Source organism: Uloborus diversus, chromosome 7 (assembly GCF_026930045.1).
Source record: "Uloborus diversus isolate 005 chromosome 7, Udiv.v.3.1, whole genome shotgun sequence".
Classification (NCBI taxonomy): Eukaryota; Metazoa; Arthropoda; class Arachnida; order Araneae; family Uloboridae; genus Uloborus; species Uloborus diversus.
In genome coordinates, this window is record NC_072737.1 from 150,996,712 (window position 1) to 151,015,594 (window position 18,883).

Below are 18,883 nucleotides of genomic sequence, written 5' to 3' on the forward strand. Positions count from 1 at the left end.
AGATTTTTAGAAATGATTATTGTGATCACTTAGCAAAAAACTTTTTTTTAAGTGCAAAAACAAAAAACTTAGGAATTTTAAAAAATTGAAAATTTCCTAATTTTTTTGAATTAAAAAAGGGCAATATTTTAAAATTTTGAAAATAAATTATTGATTGCAAAATAAATGTGCATGTCATGGTTGCAAAAAAAAATGTTTTGAATGTAATGTGACCCTTTAAGTCTAATGCCTACATTAGATACTGAAACTAACAATAATCAATAAAAATTGCAGAAAAGATTTAAATCAGTGAAAACATGTCTAAGTGAAACTGGAATGAAAAAACCTTGTCTTAGTAGACTTGTTATCGACTCATGAGATGTTCTTCTCTCGATACTAAATTTATTCATTACTTTCTTAACATATGCTATAGCTCACACTGTTTGGGCTCTTTTCTAAGTGTGCAAAAATCTCATTGTAGTAAGCCTTTTCCTCCTCTTCTTTTAGTAATTATTTTAAGTAGTTTTTCATTACTATTGGTATTATTTATTTTGCTTTTGCTGATTTTATTACTGTTCAGGGCTCCTGCAATGTTAGAGAAAACCAAGAAAATTTGTGCCTGTCGAGGTAATTGAGAATAATACTAATTATTCAGTGAAATGGAATGAAAATATGTGTATTGTATTACAGTGACCAATAATGAATATTAGCTTAAACTTTTTCTTCTTTTTTTTTCCTCTTGGTTTTTTTTTACCAAAACTTGCTTTTTCCTGCTGCAAAAGTGTTTTTTTTCTTCCACAAAACTTAATTTTTTGTGCTCCAAAACTGCTTCAAATCTGTTTGACCTTGTAGTATTGGGTGTAGTATGTATTTTTCTCTCTAGAAGGAAAATTCAACTTTCAACTTTCTTTTATGCACTCTTAATTTAATCTGCAAAAACCATAATAGCACATGATTTTTTTTCCCTTTTTTTTTTCTTGAGTATATTGTAGTATGAGTATAAATCAATTGAAATTTGTATAATTTAAAACCTTGATTTCCTCCAATACTGCTTTTCTGAGATGTGCTACTATTTTTGTACATGAGTGATATATAATTTATACAATATATTTATATAATGTGAATGTTTCAGTACTGCTTTTCTGAAAAAATATTTTTCCTTCAAACAAATGTTTTCATTTAATTTTTGCATTGATTTTTATTGTTGCACTAAGCATTCATATTCTTGTTATTATTGTTTCATTTCTTTATGTATCATTCGTCCGACAACACTTTTCTCAAAATTCTCTCTAATTAAACCCAAAGACAAAAATCCTTCTTCTATAAAAGAAATAAACAGTCTTCAACCTTTCTAATACCTTTAAATATGCATATATTCTTCACTTAGAACCAAATCTTTTCAGCATACTGAGCCTAAAATAACTACATTTGGGGCATTCAGAGCTTGCTGAGGCGTTCAGAGCTTGCATTCAGAGCATTGATCAAGTCCGTTTTGACTTAATAGACTTTAGCTCTGAACACCACATTTATGAACATAACATTTTGTTGCCGAAATCTACTATATTCAGAGCTAAAGTGGAATAAGTTGAAATGGGCTTGACCCACTTCAGCCCCGGATGCCTCAAATATCACCTTCCACTCATGAACCTGAACTGAGTTTGATACTATTGTCAGATGGCTCGGTGGTTTGATGCAAAAAGAATTCCTTGGAAGGGGGGGGGGGGGGTTAAAACATTCCTTGCATCTCTATGTAATAAAATACTAAAACTAGCATGATAACTAAAAAGCAATATCTTGGGGGGGGGGGAAGGGTGAGAATGTCAAGCAACTCTGATTGTGCTCCTGTTAAAACTTACTATTTTTCATTGACATTCAAGTACTGGAAAATTTACTAAGTCATCTCTGGTGTATATGTATTTGCATACTTATTTCTAGTTTATTAATTAAAGATCATTTCTTTTAGTAATAAACAATGTTCTTGCTTTTCAGACATACTATTCAATAGCTTTGGAGGAAGGCAGAATTATAGCTAAATTTAGTAGCGGTGGAGGAGAATTACTTTTAACCTCAAGTCGTATTATACGAAGCACAACTTTTCATACTGTAAATATCATCAGAAAAAATAGGAGGTTAGTATTTTTTCTTTTTCTATTTTCATAGTTTGTTTGCAGAAAATAAAATACAGTAGACCCTCATTTTACGCGAGTTTATTTTCCTTGGATATCTATAGGCGGTTGAAGATTTGATGCTTTTATTTTAATTTACGTGGATGAGTTTTGATTTTACGCGGATGCTGCATTGCAAACAAATGAAATTCTCCACTATTTCAAAACCAAAACTCCTGAGATTTCAAAGTAATGCACAGCATTTTGGCATGCTAATGAGTGAGCGTGGGCCAATGGAGACATTTTCTGCAATTGGTTCCAGAGCTCTTTCCAGAAGTAAAGTTATTTAACTCACACTGTTCAGAGCTCACTGGAAGGAGAGCTTTTAGAATGTGACAAAAGAGAATGAAACCCACTAGGGTACCAACATCTGTAGTAGCTATTCGTCTCGATTTTATGCTGTATTCCCCATTTTTTAGGGGTAATTTAACCACTAATGCTAAAAGCCAATATTATAGCCCAATTTTACAAAAAAAGAAGAAAAAAAGCTTCAAGCGCCCCCCCCCCCTTTTTTTTTAGTGCGCCAGCCACCTATGTTCAAAGATACTCAAACAAACTAATGAACAAAAACTAATTATAAATAAGTTTTTAGATGAAATTTAAATGCCGTCATTTGATAGTTTGTACAGTTGACTATGCAATGTAAATTCTAGATTAAGCTTGTTTTTTAAATTATCATTTTCACTTTGCTCCTGTAGATTATTATTGCGCCTTGATGATGAAGAGGAAGCTGATATTCGTTTGCCTAAGGGAGCGAAAGACATTGTTAGTCCAACTAAAGGTGGTTTGTTTTTTGGTGGAGTAAAGCGAGGCATAAACGTTGGGAGTATGGCAGCACGTCAGCAACCTTTTGTTGGTATCATTCAGGATGCAGTGTTTAATGATAAGTATGTTGGTTACTCTTTGAGGTTTTTTTTTTTGTGTATTATTGTATGGGGATTCATTTCTTCAGCACAAGTTCATAAAAATGTAATGTTAAATTTTGCTTTATAATCTTTCTTTCATTGCTTTTGATGAATAAATTATCCAATTAAAAACAACTAACTGATCCTTGAGAAGGTATTCTGTCGATAATATCGGACTCAATTGCTCTCAAACTAATTTAGATAGTGAATTGCATAACCTATGTGCGTAACGACTGTATGAAATTTCAAGAAGCTATCTGCATTCTTTAAAAATTTATTAAATATTTCCTTTTTGTTAGTCAACTGGGAAAATAAAAAATCCGAATGAAAAAAATGTTAAAGATGAAAGTTAACCAAATAAAGATATCAACATGAAACATGTTCTAAGTGTATGTTAGTAACTAAATGCACTAAATAATAACTAGCACTAAGTGTCTAAGTGCATTGAGATTGCTCACAATAAAAGATTCAAACAAAATATTAAGTAGAGGTAATTTCTTCAGTCCTTTGTCTTTTCATTAGATTGCAGTTCTGTCTGCCTTTTAACAATGCAAGTTTCTAAGTTTAAGAAGCAAGTTCATTAAAAGTCCATTTTTTTAAGTGCAATATTTCAAAAAAAAAAGCCACTAATGTTTTATTTATTTATTATTAATATTTGTATGTACTTATTTTTATTTATTTATTTATTTTGATTAGGTTATTAAGGTTTGAAAACACTGTGAGTCATAAAGGTGTTGACTTTGGATTACCTGACATCCAAGATGTAATGGAAGAATCATTTCAACAGATGCCACCTTCAATAGCCGAAGAAAGTTGCGCATCTTCCATACACATTGATGAGGATGCTTTTAGCCTTCAAAGCCCCAAATCGTTGGAAATTCCCTTGAATAAGAAGACTGTAGTAAATAAGTAATTGCCAATTTATAATTTTATTATGTCGATGTTGCTGTAGTTTTGTGCAAATTGAATTTTAAGAATAATTTGTAATTAAATGTATGAGTATTAGAAGAATTTCTGAGAAAATAATTCAATAATAGTGTGAGATTCTGTTATTTATTCATAAGTTCAATAATATTGCCAAAGGTCTTTATCTTTGTTTTTTTTTACTATTATTATTATTTTATTATACATACTTACTGTAAATTTGTGCTTGTAAATACAAAAAAATCAGTACCTTATATTTTAAATAAAATGTTATTATGAAAGGGGGGGGGGGCAAATTAGTCCAATAGAATGGCCAGGCAAAAACTTTCTACCAGGTTTTAAAAGTATATATTTATATATTGTGGTCGGTTGAATACAATATATCCAAAGCTTTCATTGTATCACTCTTAATTCTTTAAGGGGGAATTTCGATAACCTGGAGGGGGAGGGGCAGAATCTTACAAATTTGACTTCACGGCAAAATTTATTGCAACCTTTTATCTTTTCTTGGCCCTATCATATTGGCACAGAGTCTTGGAATCCCCCCCAGTTTTGAAAGTTGAATGTTAATCCCTTTGCAAATGCAACTTTCTTTTTTTTTTTTTTCTGAACCAATCAAATAATAAATAACACAAATGCAAGTTGTACTATTGCTTTACCATGTAAAATGGGATAGAATTTATGTCAGATATCTGTTATGATTCTATGTTAGATGTTATGAATAGATGTTCTATGTTATGAATAAATGTTAGATCTATGCTATATAGATAACTTAACTACATAAAAACTAGAAGTTGTAACATTTTCACAAAACATATTTTGTGCATTTTTTTAAATTTATTTTTCAGTGATTGATTATGATGATGACATTTCTTTTCTCATCTTTCAGCTTCAACATTTCATTGAACTATAGAACTTTTTATCCTGATGGTAACATTATAACTCTATCCAATGAGCAACGAAAATTACACTTGTTTGTTCATCTAACAAAAGGTCTGATATCTGTTAATTATTTAAGAAAACAAGAACATAAAATAGAAAAGAGCATTAAAGAATTGAGCATTGGAAAATGGCATAAGGTAGGATGTTTTTAAAAATAATTATAAACACTTATTTATTTTCCTTTGTGTGTTTGTAATTACAGTCAACCCTTATTTAATCTGAACCCTATTAAACCAGACTTCGCTTAATCCGGAAAGCCATTTAGATGTATATACTGTTTGAATAAAAGGAGAGTTAGCGAAGTAATGTATTTTTGTAAACCATATTTTGTATAATCTTCTCTTATGCAGTATTCTGTTTCATTCTCTTGATTTCAAGATACAATTTTTACTGTGTACAGTAGTTTGCATATGTACCTCGGCTGAATTTATAGGTTATTTTGTTTCATCTTTATTGTCATTGATTCAAGTTGGAAAGACATTTCATTTTTATTATGCAGATAATTGGGGATGAAAATTTTTAAAATATGTAGGTAACGGCGTTAGTAACAGACATGCTTAAGACATCGCTCTCAAGTTAGCTCAAGTTTCTGACCCTTTTAATGTATTTAGACTTCTAAAACTATTTTTCTCTTATGCAACTACATCAGATCTAATGTTTGGCTGCTTCTGGATCCTCTGAAGTAGCTAATTCTATTTTTATTTGCTCAATTTCGCAAAAAGGTCCGACATCCAGTAACAGACACCGAAAATTCTGATGATGCCCAGCAACAGATAGGATGAGGAACGGATGGGTAATGGACAGAATTCCTCTTTTCTCTTCAAAATGTGCAAAAGTTTTTTATTTTTAGATCTAAAACCTTATTAAATTCAAATGAACATGAAACACCGGTAGACCTCGTGGTGCCTGTTCATAACCTTCCACCACCGCCTTGTAAATACCAACTGGCTTGTAAAATTCTCTCTGATAACACTAGATGGTTGCACCGAATTCATGGGCCACAGCAACATCAGTTTTACCTGTCTAAAATTCTTAGTGTTTAAATCCAAACTTGCGGCTGTCTGTTACTGGACCCTTATCTGTTACTGGTGCTGTTACCCTACTAGGCAGTTAGTTCTCTTACATTTTATCATTTTTTTTGTCTTACTTCTTCATTTATATACATATGTTATTACCGTAGTAAGACCATTATAACGCTCACCTTGGGACCAGAGCTTTTGCGTTATACAGATTTTTGCATTATATAGATCATTTCAAAAATTTTGAAACTAAAATTCAGAATATATCTATAAATTAGCACTTCAGAATAAGTTTTATCTGCAATGAGTATTAAAGCACTAATATTAGTCATTCACAAATAAATATGTTTCACAATCAAAAGAAAATGAATTTATCCTGCACTTCTGCTAGCTACATGGTTTGTATAACAGCTGCATTTTCAAGAGCCATCTGGTATTTTATGTTTACTGTGAATACTAATTTTCACTTAAAAGCTTTGAATTAAGATGGAAAGATGAAAAATTGTTTCAAAATTTAATTTGCCTAACATGTTTTGTGTTTGCCAAGAAAAACAGGTATTTTTTAAACGTTAAAACCTATTGTTTACTTCTGAAAAGTTGTGCGGTTTATAGAGAATTGCGTTATATAGGTCGGCGTTATAAAGGTATTCTACTGTATGTACATTGTTTTGAAATGCTGTTAGGTTTTTATTCTTGGTTCAATCGTACCTGTTGTTTTACCATTAGCTCAAGGCTAATGGTAAAACAGGTACAACAAGCTTTTTTGCATCATTTATCTTCATATGTCTCTATGTCCATTAGACAGATATAAATTTTTTACATTTCCCTTCCTTAATGTAGGTGGAAGTTGTTAAACAAGGAAAGCACTTAACAATATTTTTGGATAGAACAAAAAGTATGGGTATGAGTATTTCCAAGCGCACACCATTCAAAAAGATTCTTTTAGGAGGACCATCTTTTACTTCAGATTCATCTAATGAAGTAAGTATTCCAAAAATATATGTATTTTTAAATTGCTATTAGCTTCATATAAATTCATTTTCTTTCAACTTCATATTTACAGTTCTAGCCTATTTTCAAAGTCCAAGGCACTAGCTAAATCCTTTCGCTGTAATGAAATTTTATTACATTATACTGATGTTACAAATGTTGATATTGCTTCAGGGGTGCGAGTGGACTAAAGTAAAGTTTTCTGAAGACAGTGCGATATTTTTGGAAAATCGAACACCCTCCCCTCTTCTGAAAATACTCTTTAAATATGCATACAAAAATCATTGAAATCAATGGGAAAATTTTTTTTTAATTTTTATATATATAATTTTTCAGTTTCAGAACGTTGCCAGATCAAAAGTTTCGAAAACGGCAACCCAAAACTTTCGGGACTGTCGGATCACAAACGCGCCTGCATTGCTTCTATATAATTTAAGTTGGGGATTACTAAAACTTTTGCTAAAATGAGAATTTTGCTGTAACGGACTTTGCTAAAATAGGATTTGACTGCATCAGCATAAATGTGTGTACTGATTTTTTTTTCTGACTATAGCAGGCATTTAAAGAATTTAATCTGGAGTGCATATATACTTTTGCCATAACAAATTAGTTAATGTATTGTTTTAGCTGTACATTAGCATATCTTTTTGCAAAAAGCTATTTTATTGGGGTAAAAAATGTTTTTTTTTTATTTATTTATTTATTTTTTTTTTTTTTTTTGCTATGACATTTAACTAATAGCATTAAGAAAAAAGGAATCCCCCCCCCCGGAAACTTAATACAAGTTATAGCTCAACGTGCTCTGGCAAAAAGGTTGAGTAGCTAGGGATGTGGTGAGAGGAGAGCACCCCTCCCCCCAGATTTTTTTGACAGTCGGTATTTTCAACAGATCAGTCAGCAAAAGTATATGAATGGTATATTTTATTCTGTACATCGACTTTTGGAATAAAAAGAAAGAAAAAAAAAAGAAATGCAGAGTTATAAAATGAACGTAAAATATACCAGGGCTGCAGAGTCGGAGGGAAAATGACCAACTCTGGGAGTTTCAGAGCCTTCGACTCCGACTCCTTTATGCCAAAATCAGTTCAACTTCGACTTTGCAGGCACCGGCAGAGTTGCTGGCTTACAGGGAAAATGACCGACTCCGATTCTTGAAAGTTTTTCAGAATATATTATGACTTTCCAAATCACTATTTTCTCCTGAATCTGGGTTATATACTCAATGCTATGCATATTATATCAGAAAACATTTCCCCTTTCTGACTTACCTAAATGACAGGCCTGATTTGACATTATCCTGAACTGTGCACCAGCAACAACATTGGTGGATTCCAAAATTGTCCCTCTTCATGCAGAGAACCCTACTAACCTATGCAGATTCCTTGATCTTGTGATAATGGGGTGGTTTCCTTCAGTCAAAAGTACTACTTTTAGTCATTGAAATGGATAGAATGAGCAAAAAAAATTGCATGGACCCAGAAAATACTTTCATTTTCCCCAACAGTTTTTTTAAATTAATTTTTTAAAATGTCCGATTTTTCAAACAAGGCGTGGTCTGTATAATGTCACAAATGATGCAGTTTGGCACATCTTTCTACTATGTTTCCACGTTATGATAATCAAGCAGCAAATTAAAATTGCACTCTACGCTTGCTATCAACCATATCGTTGCCAATACACGTGAGTAAAGATGCGAATTAAATATTTTGTTCTGTAAATGGCAACATTGAATGGCATTTCATCATTTGTGATGTCACAGGACAGAAGTGTAAACAATAAAAGCGCAACAATTTAAGTAATTTTTTAAAAATATTAAACTTAAATAAATTATATAAAAAAGAGTCAGATCCTATGTTTTTAAGCATGCTCTTTCAGAAAAGAATGCTTTTAAAATTTTGGAAACGACCCCATTGTTGCTCCTTGTTCTTTTTTTTTTTTTTTTAACTAGATGTGATAATTAGTTTTTTGCCATCAGTATTAAATTGAAAGGTGTCAGTGGTGTGATAACATACATGAAAATCAATAAATCTTAACATGATGTACATTAAATAAGCTTGCTGGAAGGGAAACTTACTCCTAATCTAATCTTAAGCATTATCTTATATATGAAATATCTAAATCTTCCTGTGTTAATACTTCTTGGGCATAATTGGTAAAGTTTATGTATGCATTTATACAGAACATGATCTTGAATTATGGTGCAAATTCAAGTTTAATGAAGAAATTTTTAAAAATTCATTTCTTGACTCTCTGACATTTTCATCCTTAGATTCAAGAAAGCTTTAAAGGTTGCATGCAAGCCTTTCACATAAATGGTATACTGAGAAAAATTCCTTCTCCTAGTCCTTGTTTCAAATATGTGGAGTTTGGTGCATACTTTACAGGCATTGGGCACATTATTCAAGGTAATTATTCTATTTTCTTCAAAATCATTTATTATGGAAACAAAAAATCAGTTATAATCAATGTTTCTGCACAAAATATTGTGTGCGGGGGACATGTCCTAGAACAAGTACCACAGGATTTATCTAATTTGTTGTAAGGTGATACCATTGTCACGTGTAGGACAATCCGATTCTACAATTTTACCAAAGCTTTGTTATAGATCTTAAAATTTTAATTAAACAGGAGTAATTAAACACATTTTTTAATCTTTACATTTGATTCATAGATATTCCTAACGCAGTTATATTTCTTTTTAGTAACTTTGTTAAATTTAATTTATTTGCATGCATCACAAGTAATAATAATTTAAACTGTCGAAAAAAAAATTTATGTCTAAGGTCATTCTACTGAAAACGTTCATTTTGTCCCACGAAATGTTTTGCTTAAGAAGTCACACATATGTTTGTGATTTCTTTAGCAACAAAATTTTGTTCATTACCCTTTTAAATTATTATTTTTAATGAAATGTATGAAGCGTTACGTGTGGGACAAATTGAATTTTACCGTGGAATGGCCCTGTGGCATTTTCAGTTAGACTTTTTGGTTGCGTCCTTAAGAAGTAAACCACATTATATTTTCTTGCATTTATAGATTTAATTTGTATTTCAGATCTTGCTTATCACATGGGCAATAAAATCAACCTGAGTTTCCAGTTCAGGGCAACCGAGTATGACGGCATTCTGTTCAGCATATTTTCACGCTTTACAGGAGTATGGTTTGAAATATGTTTACAAAAAAATATGGTACATCTTATCTTTGATATTTTATATTCTTGCATTATTTCTTTGAAATATTATATACAAAATTAGTAAATAAGTATGTAGTAAGTAGACTTTCAGGTTTAGCTTATGATTCTAGACTTACATGCCTCCACCTAAGTCAGGGGAGTGCTTAGTTTTAGCGGCCCTGTGCAGATAAATAATCAGTTTTGCTATTTATTTATTCTCTCTTAAAACATAACCCGCTGTAGTATGTCACTCAGTCGTATAAGTTTGAGATTTTTATAAGTTATTGCAAAATTAATGTGAAAAAATATGACACAAAATACGGTTGCAAAGAATATTTTTGGAATCCAAAAGAAATGTAATTGATGAAATAAAGACTGGTATCCAAATTACGTTGTTTTCAGCCCGGGGGGTATGAAATACGAAATTGAAATTTAACTTTAGAACAATGTTTGGAAAAAGAATGAAAAATTTTGACCTTTTTCTGCTTTTTCACTTACTTTTAGTACTAGCAAATATAGAAGAGTCATTTTCCATGTCAAGTGACCTAGGGGTCCCCGTTTGACCATCTGCGATTTGGATGACATTTTATAGAGGCTTAGAGATGTGTGTGTGTGTGTGTGCCTTTGAAACTAACCTATGCAAATTTTCAGTTTCCTAGATTCGAATCTTGAGGACCTAGGATCTCTGAAAAATGTGATCCAAAATCACGGATCAGCTTTTTGTGCCAGATTGCCAAGTTCAGACTAAGTTGAAGGAAAATTTTATCACACTGGAAGCCTGAAATTTAAGGCACTTAAAGTGCAATTGGCTGTTAATACATTCAATTATTTTTGGAAATTTGAGCTCATTACATTTTTTATAGCACGCATGTAAACTCGTGAAAAAGTGCGGCAGGGAAACTTTTTCCTGGACTTTAGGTTGGCATAAAATCTGAACAAAAATAATTCAAAGCCTCGTACTTCGTGATTACATTGTAAAAACATTTGTTTTTAATGGGTTACAGTTTCAGAGCTTAAATATCTATTTTCTAAAAGATATTGTCACTCAAAGTGGCTATCAAAGCCGTTCAAGTGAAAAATATCTTATTTTCAAAGTGCTGTAGATCAAGTTTATCAACTCGCATTTTCTTTTCGTTAATACCATGAGAAAGAACAGATTTGTTTCTTTCAAAATAAGTTTTTTTCTTCAATGGTATTTTTTCGAATAAGGATAGAAAAATGAGTTTGAAATTCTGTCTGTTCTAATGAATTGCCATGTTTAAACTCAGATTATAAGAAATTTTATCACACTGGAAGCCTGAAATTTTAGGAGCTCAAGGTACTTTTAGTTGTCAATACGTTCTAGTATTTTTATGAATTTGAGCTCATAAACTTTTGTGTAGCACGCATGCAAAGTCGCAAGAAAAGTGCCGTGGAGAAACTTTTTCCTGGATTTCCGAATATTATAAATTCTGAAGAAAAATTGTTCAAACTTTGTAATTCTATTGTCAATATACATGCTTTTAATGGGTTATAGTTGCAGTGCGTAAATATTGATTTTCTAAAACATATTGGCATCCAAAGTGACTATCAAAATCGTTCACATGAAAAATAGCTTATTTTTAATACGCTGAAGCACATAATTGTCACATGGCATATTCTTTTTGTTGGTAACATTAGAAAGAAAATATTTTTTCACACAAAAAAGTTCAATTCTCTTGTAATATTTTAGCGGCCCTCTGTGGTCGCACTGTTTGCCACCCCCTTAGCACGGCCCTGACAAAAAATAGTCACTTGAGATATTGTTTATTGTTTAAATTTATTGGAATGGATGATTTTAATGGATTAAATTTTCGAGCAGAAAGCAGAATTAAGGTCATTGTTTCCAGCTTTTTTGATTCTAGACCAATCTTAAAATTAGGAAAAGTAGTTATTTTAACAAGAGGAAAAAAAATCTAAATAGTTTGCCAAAAATAGTTGTATCGTTTAATGGGACAAGTTTTAAATGGGCACTTGATTTTTCTTGAGAACCAGTATATTGACTATAATCAACCAAATTAGGTCCCAAGTTTGCTGCTGATCTTCCTTTTTGTATTTTTATTTATGATCAAATCTAACCTGTTATAATAGTTGCTATAACTTTTTTTCATACAAAACAAAAATTTGTCAAATATATATTTGAAATAACATAAACAATGTAAACAGTCTAGCCCAGAATAATGAAATTCTGGTAAAATGTAACTCTAAGATATGAGTAAATAAGATTGTTACCAAATTATTGTGTCAAAAATAGTTAACGAGAAAACGTCATTAGAAGTTTATAACAACAGATAATTGAAGTACCTTAACATAAAAAACTTTAATCAAAAGTAAAATAATAACAGCTTTAACCACTATTAATATAAAGAAAAGTAAACAGCAACTTTGAACCAAAATATCATAAGCCTTATGAGCGTAATGCCGCTATGTATAGTCTCTTTTTAATCAAGTTGGTGACAAAAATTAAAAGACAACTTTTACCATATGCATTTATATATAGTCACCTCATAACAGCAGTAAGATATCTTACTGCAGCTCTGAGACAACGGTATGTTTATGCTTAATTTTTAACTTCTCTTTTTTTTTTCTCGTCTAAATGTTTTATGTATTTATAAATGTATGTGAATAAAATATGACAACGTGTATAAGTACAAATTGAGAATGAAAAAAGGTTAAAAAACCAGCAAACAGCTGTTTCGGCACTCTAAAATACAAGTGCCATCATCGGTGCATTAAAAACGAAGACAGGTTCACCCGACTAAAACACAGTCGAGGCGAACAATGGAATGAGAGACGAGTATGTGTTTCATATTGAATGGGATAAAAATAATGGTGTAGTATAAATTCAGTAATCAATTTTGTTAACTAAAACAAATTATTTCTGTAATAGGATCCACCCAAGTTTTATCTTGCAAAACTGAAAAATCTAAAGGTAAAAAAATTGCCGCTAGGGTGTGCTTTCAGGAAGTTTTAAACATTGCACCATCTGACTGGTGTATGACAGAAATTGTAGGCTTTCTGGTAGATGTACTACAGACATACCTAAGCGCCCCACCATTGTATGAGGCGCATTGAGTTTTGGAACTAGCTCACCTCTTCTATTTTTCTTGACTCACTATTTTTTGAGCAATCACGATTGCTTTCATTTGACTGTTTTGAGGTCCTATCATTTTATTTTCCCGCCAGCATCCTCCTGAGCACCACCGTCGACCGGCCGCCTCACGATGCTGCTCCTCTAGCGAAAACCGTCTCGAGGTTGCGTCCATATCCTACACACACACGCATACATACACGCACGTACACACACACAAACACATACATACACCTACACACACACAAACACATGCACACACACATGCATACATACAGACTCCTACACATACACACACACCTACATACACACACACACTCGTGATTGCGAAAAACATAATTTGAATTCCAAATGTCAAAATTCAAATTATTATTATTTTGTTTTTTATTTCGATTTTCATACAGAGCTCTTGTCCTGAAACAGCGTTACCCTGTTTGATAGTAAGTGTGATGATACAATGGATATTTGCAAAATTTGTGTAAAATGTCTTTGAACAACGATAAACAATACTTAAAAAGTAGTCGAAAACTTTGTACTGCATAACCAACAATAACAATACTGCTTTGGCATATTCCAAAACAGAGTATGCTTTCATATGTATGTGTGGTGACATTTTAGAGACGATTTCAAGAATATTTTTCGCTGTGTCGCCAGATTAAAGGATAACAATTGTGGTTACAATATTAGTTTGATTTTGTCTGAATAGATCAGTTTCAAAAATTTTACCATGCTATTGTTTTTGTCCCACTCTAAAACGAAACACCCTGTATTATAAGGACACATGTGATCATGTAGCTGTAAAACTCATGTTTAATTCTCAGTATTCACATCTTTGTGAGAGCATTTTTTTTATTATTAAGGGGGGGGGGGGAGAATCACTTGTTTCTTAAAGTGCTAATCAGTTTCCTTGTTTCAAACCTTTCATAATGCTTTTCCCCCTGTACAGCTTGTTGCAACAACACACAACAACGATACAGAGTTTCAGCTGTTCCGTGAAATAAGAACTCATGGAGATTGTAGTTACACTTGGCACAGCGTGGAAATGGCATATCACGACAGTACCTTTGTTCTTAATGTGGATGATTATAAGCCAGCGGAAAGAAAGCTAAAACACATTCCAGAAGACTTCGGATTTTCTGAAATTTACATCGGTGGAAAACCAGGTGAGTATTTCTGATCTAAAAATCAAAGTGAAATATTAATGTTTAAGGTTTGAAAGCTTTTGAAGTAAATTCAAGATTGAAAATGCCATGGAAAATAAATTAAATAAGGTAAAATTTTTCCAAATTGGAGAGTGCAAGTTTTGATATCGCATAGCCTATAATTCTCTGGAAGTTATTAAACCTGAGGTAGAGCGAGTGATAAATTGTTTTTTAAAAATATACTTAATATGGAAACAGAGGAAGAAGATAGCACTTTAGCTTATCTTAAAATTTAATTTACGTGTTAAAAATGAAGGGGTGCCCCCCAAGAGAGATGGTGCTCCCCCTCAAATGCTGCAAGGTACTCCCCCCTTCCCCACCCTTAGAACAAGAATCCCTAAAATGAGATCGAAACCTGTCAAATTATCCCCCTCCCGCATTCTGTGCCATGGAAAATGAGTCCTATAGTTACTTAAGACACTTGATGTAATAGCATAGTATGCCTTCAGTTTAAAGTATGTAACTTATAAATATTATTAGCAAAAATAGTTGTATAATTAAAATAGAAAGAATTTGGAGTTAAGACACAAAAATCTATTTGAATACACAGGATAGAGCAGCATTTCACAAAGTAAAGTACCCTTGGAATCAGGGGCCAATACAGATTACCATTTTAGAGAGGGTCACACTGAAGAATGCCCCCCCCCCCCCCCCCACTCCCTGAATGAACTTGCAGTTTTGTGCACGAAAAATTTCGGAAACTGCTTAGGTGTCAATGAAAAGTAGAAAATTGTCCAGGAATAAAGCATGAATGTTACAAATTAATTTTACAAGCAATGATAAATTATTTTCAATTAAAAAAAGAACCGACTTCAAAAAACAAAGTAGAACTAAAAAGTAAAAAATCATTGGTCATACTTACATACGATTTCCTACCCAAACGTATAAATCAAATTTATTTTACAATTCCAGTACAAAAATCAACTGAACTAAACACCCAATTATAACACAGTTTAATTACTGTACGATGAATTATTTTAATACCTAACTAATTATATACGATCTCTTAATTTTTAATAACCATTTGAAGTTGGGGCCTCCTATAAACTACTGCCTTACATAACTGACAACCTATAAAATCTTGAGTTAAAAAAAATAATTTAACAAAACCCGTAAGTCTTTAAAACTAAGCCTGTTCAGTTACGTTAGGTAGTAGTTTATAGAAGGCCCTGACTTAAAATGGTTGTTAAAAATTAAGAGATTGTATATAATTAGGTATTAAAATAATTCATTGTACAGTAATTAAACTCTTATAATTTTGTGTTTAGTTTAGTTGATTTTTGTACAGGAATTGTAAAATAAATTTGATTTATACGTTTGGGTAGGAAATCGTAAGTATGACCAATGGTTTTTTACTTTTTTGTTCCACTTTGTTTTTTGAAGTCGGTTCTTTTTTTATTTGAAAATAATTTTTTTTTTGCTTTTTAGTAGTGTAAACATAAAATAAGTACATAGGTACACTCCTTACGTACATCTCGAGTGAGAAAGTGTCGAGCACAGGAGTCTGAAAACAGCGGAGATGAGCAAAAATAGAGAAAGAAATAGAGCACAACATCTCAGAGACTTCCGAAGACTGTGAAGAAAGGCTTTTTCAAATGCGCAATTATTTACAAAGAAAATTGTCTTCATCATCAGTTTGACTTTATCAAAGTATGCTTTCCGAAAAATATTCACGAGTCACTAAAAAACAACAGAAATCGCTTTAACTTTGCTCATAGAATTTGAGGAGTTTTCTTAATTTTTCAAGGATCCCATCTGCAGATACTGACCTGATGACCATGGGATCGCCTGGGAAGTACATACCTTTTCAAACGAGAAAAAAAAAAAAAGAATATTCCAAACTGATCTATGCGTGTTTGAGTTTACGGGGGACATACATGTAAAGATTTTAAAGAATTGAGAACATCTTTTTTTGAATTCCGTTAAAAAAAGAAAAAGTCTTAATGTGCATAACATTTTTTACTATTGGTACTAAAAACTGATCTTTATTCCTCTCCAGGATTTATTGTGTGCTAATTTAATTAGAACCATTTAAATGTCAATGGATTTCCTAACTATTTTATATTTCACAATAATACATGTCACATATCTCGTGAAAAAAAAGTCACATTTCTCTTCACTTGGCCCCCGTTGTAGATCAACACCACAGTAGAAACTGAGTATATATGATGTTGTATATATGAAGATCAAAATACTACTAGAGCAATGATACTAAATGAATTTCCTGTTTGCTTCAAAGGGGTCTTTATTCAAAATTTGCGATACGACTACTAATGATTAATACAGGGGAAATATTTAGGGGAGGGGGAGTAGTTCCCTGAAGCAAGAACCCTTCTAAAAAGGAAAAATACCTCTCAAAACAGCCCCCCCCCCCCAACCGTAAGGAGGCACCCTTGATCAATATTAATGTTTTATGGCACTTTCTTTAACAATTGATTCTGAAATTAAATAAAGTTAATTGTTTTTTGCCCATAACCTTTTTCTAAAGACCAAATATGGTGAAGCAAAGGATTGGTATCTATAAGTTAGATCATTCCTATCCATTAAACAAAAAAACCATAAAAATCGTTTCACTAAGTGAGACGCTATGAATTTACTAACAACAAAGCGCGAGTATGAATTTTAAGAGTTCCCTGGATTTCTCCAGTATCCCTCATAGCTGGACTTGAAGACCATTAGACGACCAGCACCGTTTTAAACAGAAAAAGAATTTTCTAATCGGGGAGCGTAGTACATAAAAAAATTCCAACAAAGTCTGTAAATTAGTATCGCCATAACTGTAAATTAAACAGACGGTGTCATGAAATATTAAATCTAGAATACTTGTCAAACTTCAGAAATTGGACACCAGTTACGATATATTTATTAAGTAATATCAATTTAATTGTCAGAGGGGGCGGGAGGAAAGGAGGATTTTTGTGTTCAATTCCCCTTGATTCAAACACTAAATATATTTCAAAACTGAAATATTAAAAAAAAAAAAAAAAACTTTAATCACTTAATGAAGTTATTTATTAGCAAAAACATTTTTCATATTAAATTATTAATTCAACTATTTTTGTAGCAAAATTCATTTAATTTACTGATTTGCTACATGAGTAATAAATACATTAGTAAGATTATAATTAAAATTAACAAACGTGAAAATCAAACATCCCGATACGCGAGAATTAAATATTGTTCAAGACAAGATTTCTCCGTCAAAAAAATGCACTGTTTATGCCAAAACCATGTGACTTGTGACGTATAGCGCAGCTGAAGAAAGCTGTTCTACGTAGCCACAACACGCGTATGAAATTTAAAGTTTCTTAGATTTCTCCAAGACTCCTCATCAGATCCAGACAAAATTAACATGGGACCATCTGGAAAGTATACCCTTCCAAACAAAAAAGGATGTTTCAAATCAGTCCAGTATTCTTGGAGTAATACGAAAACATACATAAAAAGCCGCAAGACGAAATCATAACCTCTTTTTTTGAAGTCGGTTAAAAAGTAGTATTCCATATCTTTACTTTCAAAAATAATTAATAAATTGAAAGCCGACCTAAATCATTAATTTTATTCATAAAGTGTTTGAACATTATGTGGATGAATACTACTGTCAACGGTTTAGGGGAGAGGGGAGTTCTTGACCCCCATGACCCTCTCCTTGTATCTGCCACTGTTTGGAGCACATATGTTTGTTGATGATGTCTTAACAGGGTTCATACACTTTTGGTTAAAAAAAGTTCCCTGACTTTTCCAGGTTGTTTTTTAGAAAATTCCAGGTTACTCGCTTCATTAAAAATTTAAGTTTAAATAGTAATATTTTCAAAATAATTAAAATAGTTTAAAGTAGCAATGCAGAAGAACTGAAACTTCTCCCCTTAGATTTAAAAAAAAAAAAAACTTAGATTTTTTTCCTTTGTTTTCTCTGTCAAAATTTTAAGTTTTTTTTAAACATTTTGTTCAAAATTGTTTTAATTTGTTTACTATTTGTTGAAAACAGAGTACTTTCAACTTATTTTAGGGTTTTTTTGATGTCACGCGTAATATTATAGCGTTTTGCTGTAGTCCTGCAGCAACCTTTTAGCATCCGCTTTTGGTTTACAATAATTTTTATTTTCTTATAAGTAGGTTACACAAAACATATTGAGCAAAATGCAAAGCTAAATTTTAGTATAAATATGGTTAACTTGTTGCATCAATTGGCATACCATGTAATGCATAGTAACAAAAATCAACATCCGCCGATCATAGGCCAATGCCAATAATCTTTTTTTTTCTTCACATATTAAAGGACGCTTACATTAAAATTTCAAATTTTCTTTTCCAGAAAGTATTAGTTAATTTTCAAAAATTCACAACTTTTTGAACATTTTAATGTTATTTTCAATGTTACTCATTGATATAAACATCCAATTCTGTTTCTGGAAGTTTAAGTCTATTTCCATTGTGCAAACGATCAAATATGGCGACAAAGTGAAAAATTTAAAA

The 18,883-nt window shown here is 31.8% G+C and overlaps 1 protein-coding gene across 1 annotated transcript in view; it reads left to right on the forward strand.

Annotated features, from left to right (window-relative positions):
* The window catches only part of LOC129225795 (laminin subunit alpha-2-like), a 220,437-nt gene that overhangs the window by 199,732 nt on the left and 1,822 nt on the right, over positions 1-18,883 (forward strand). The window contains exons 57-64 of the mRNA XM_054860304.1: positions 1,969-2,108; positions 2,843-3,031; positions 3,746-3,958; positions 4,863-5,052; positions 6,775-6,915; positions 9,194-9,329; positions 9,979-10,112; positions 14,152-14,368. Coding sequence (XP_054716279.1) covers positions 1,969-2,108; positions 2,843-3,031; positions 3,746-3,958; positions 4,863-5,052; positions 6,775-6,915; positions 9,194-9,329; positions 9,979-10,112; positions 14,152-14,368 — 1,360 coding nt within the window. The remainder of the gene's footprint in view (positions 1-1,968; positions 2,109-2,842; positions 3,032-3,745; positions 3,959-4,862; positions 5,053-6,774; positions 6,916-9,193; positions 9,330-9,978; positions 10,113-14,151; positions 14,369-18,883) is intronic.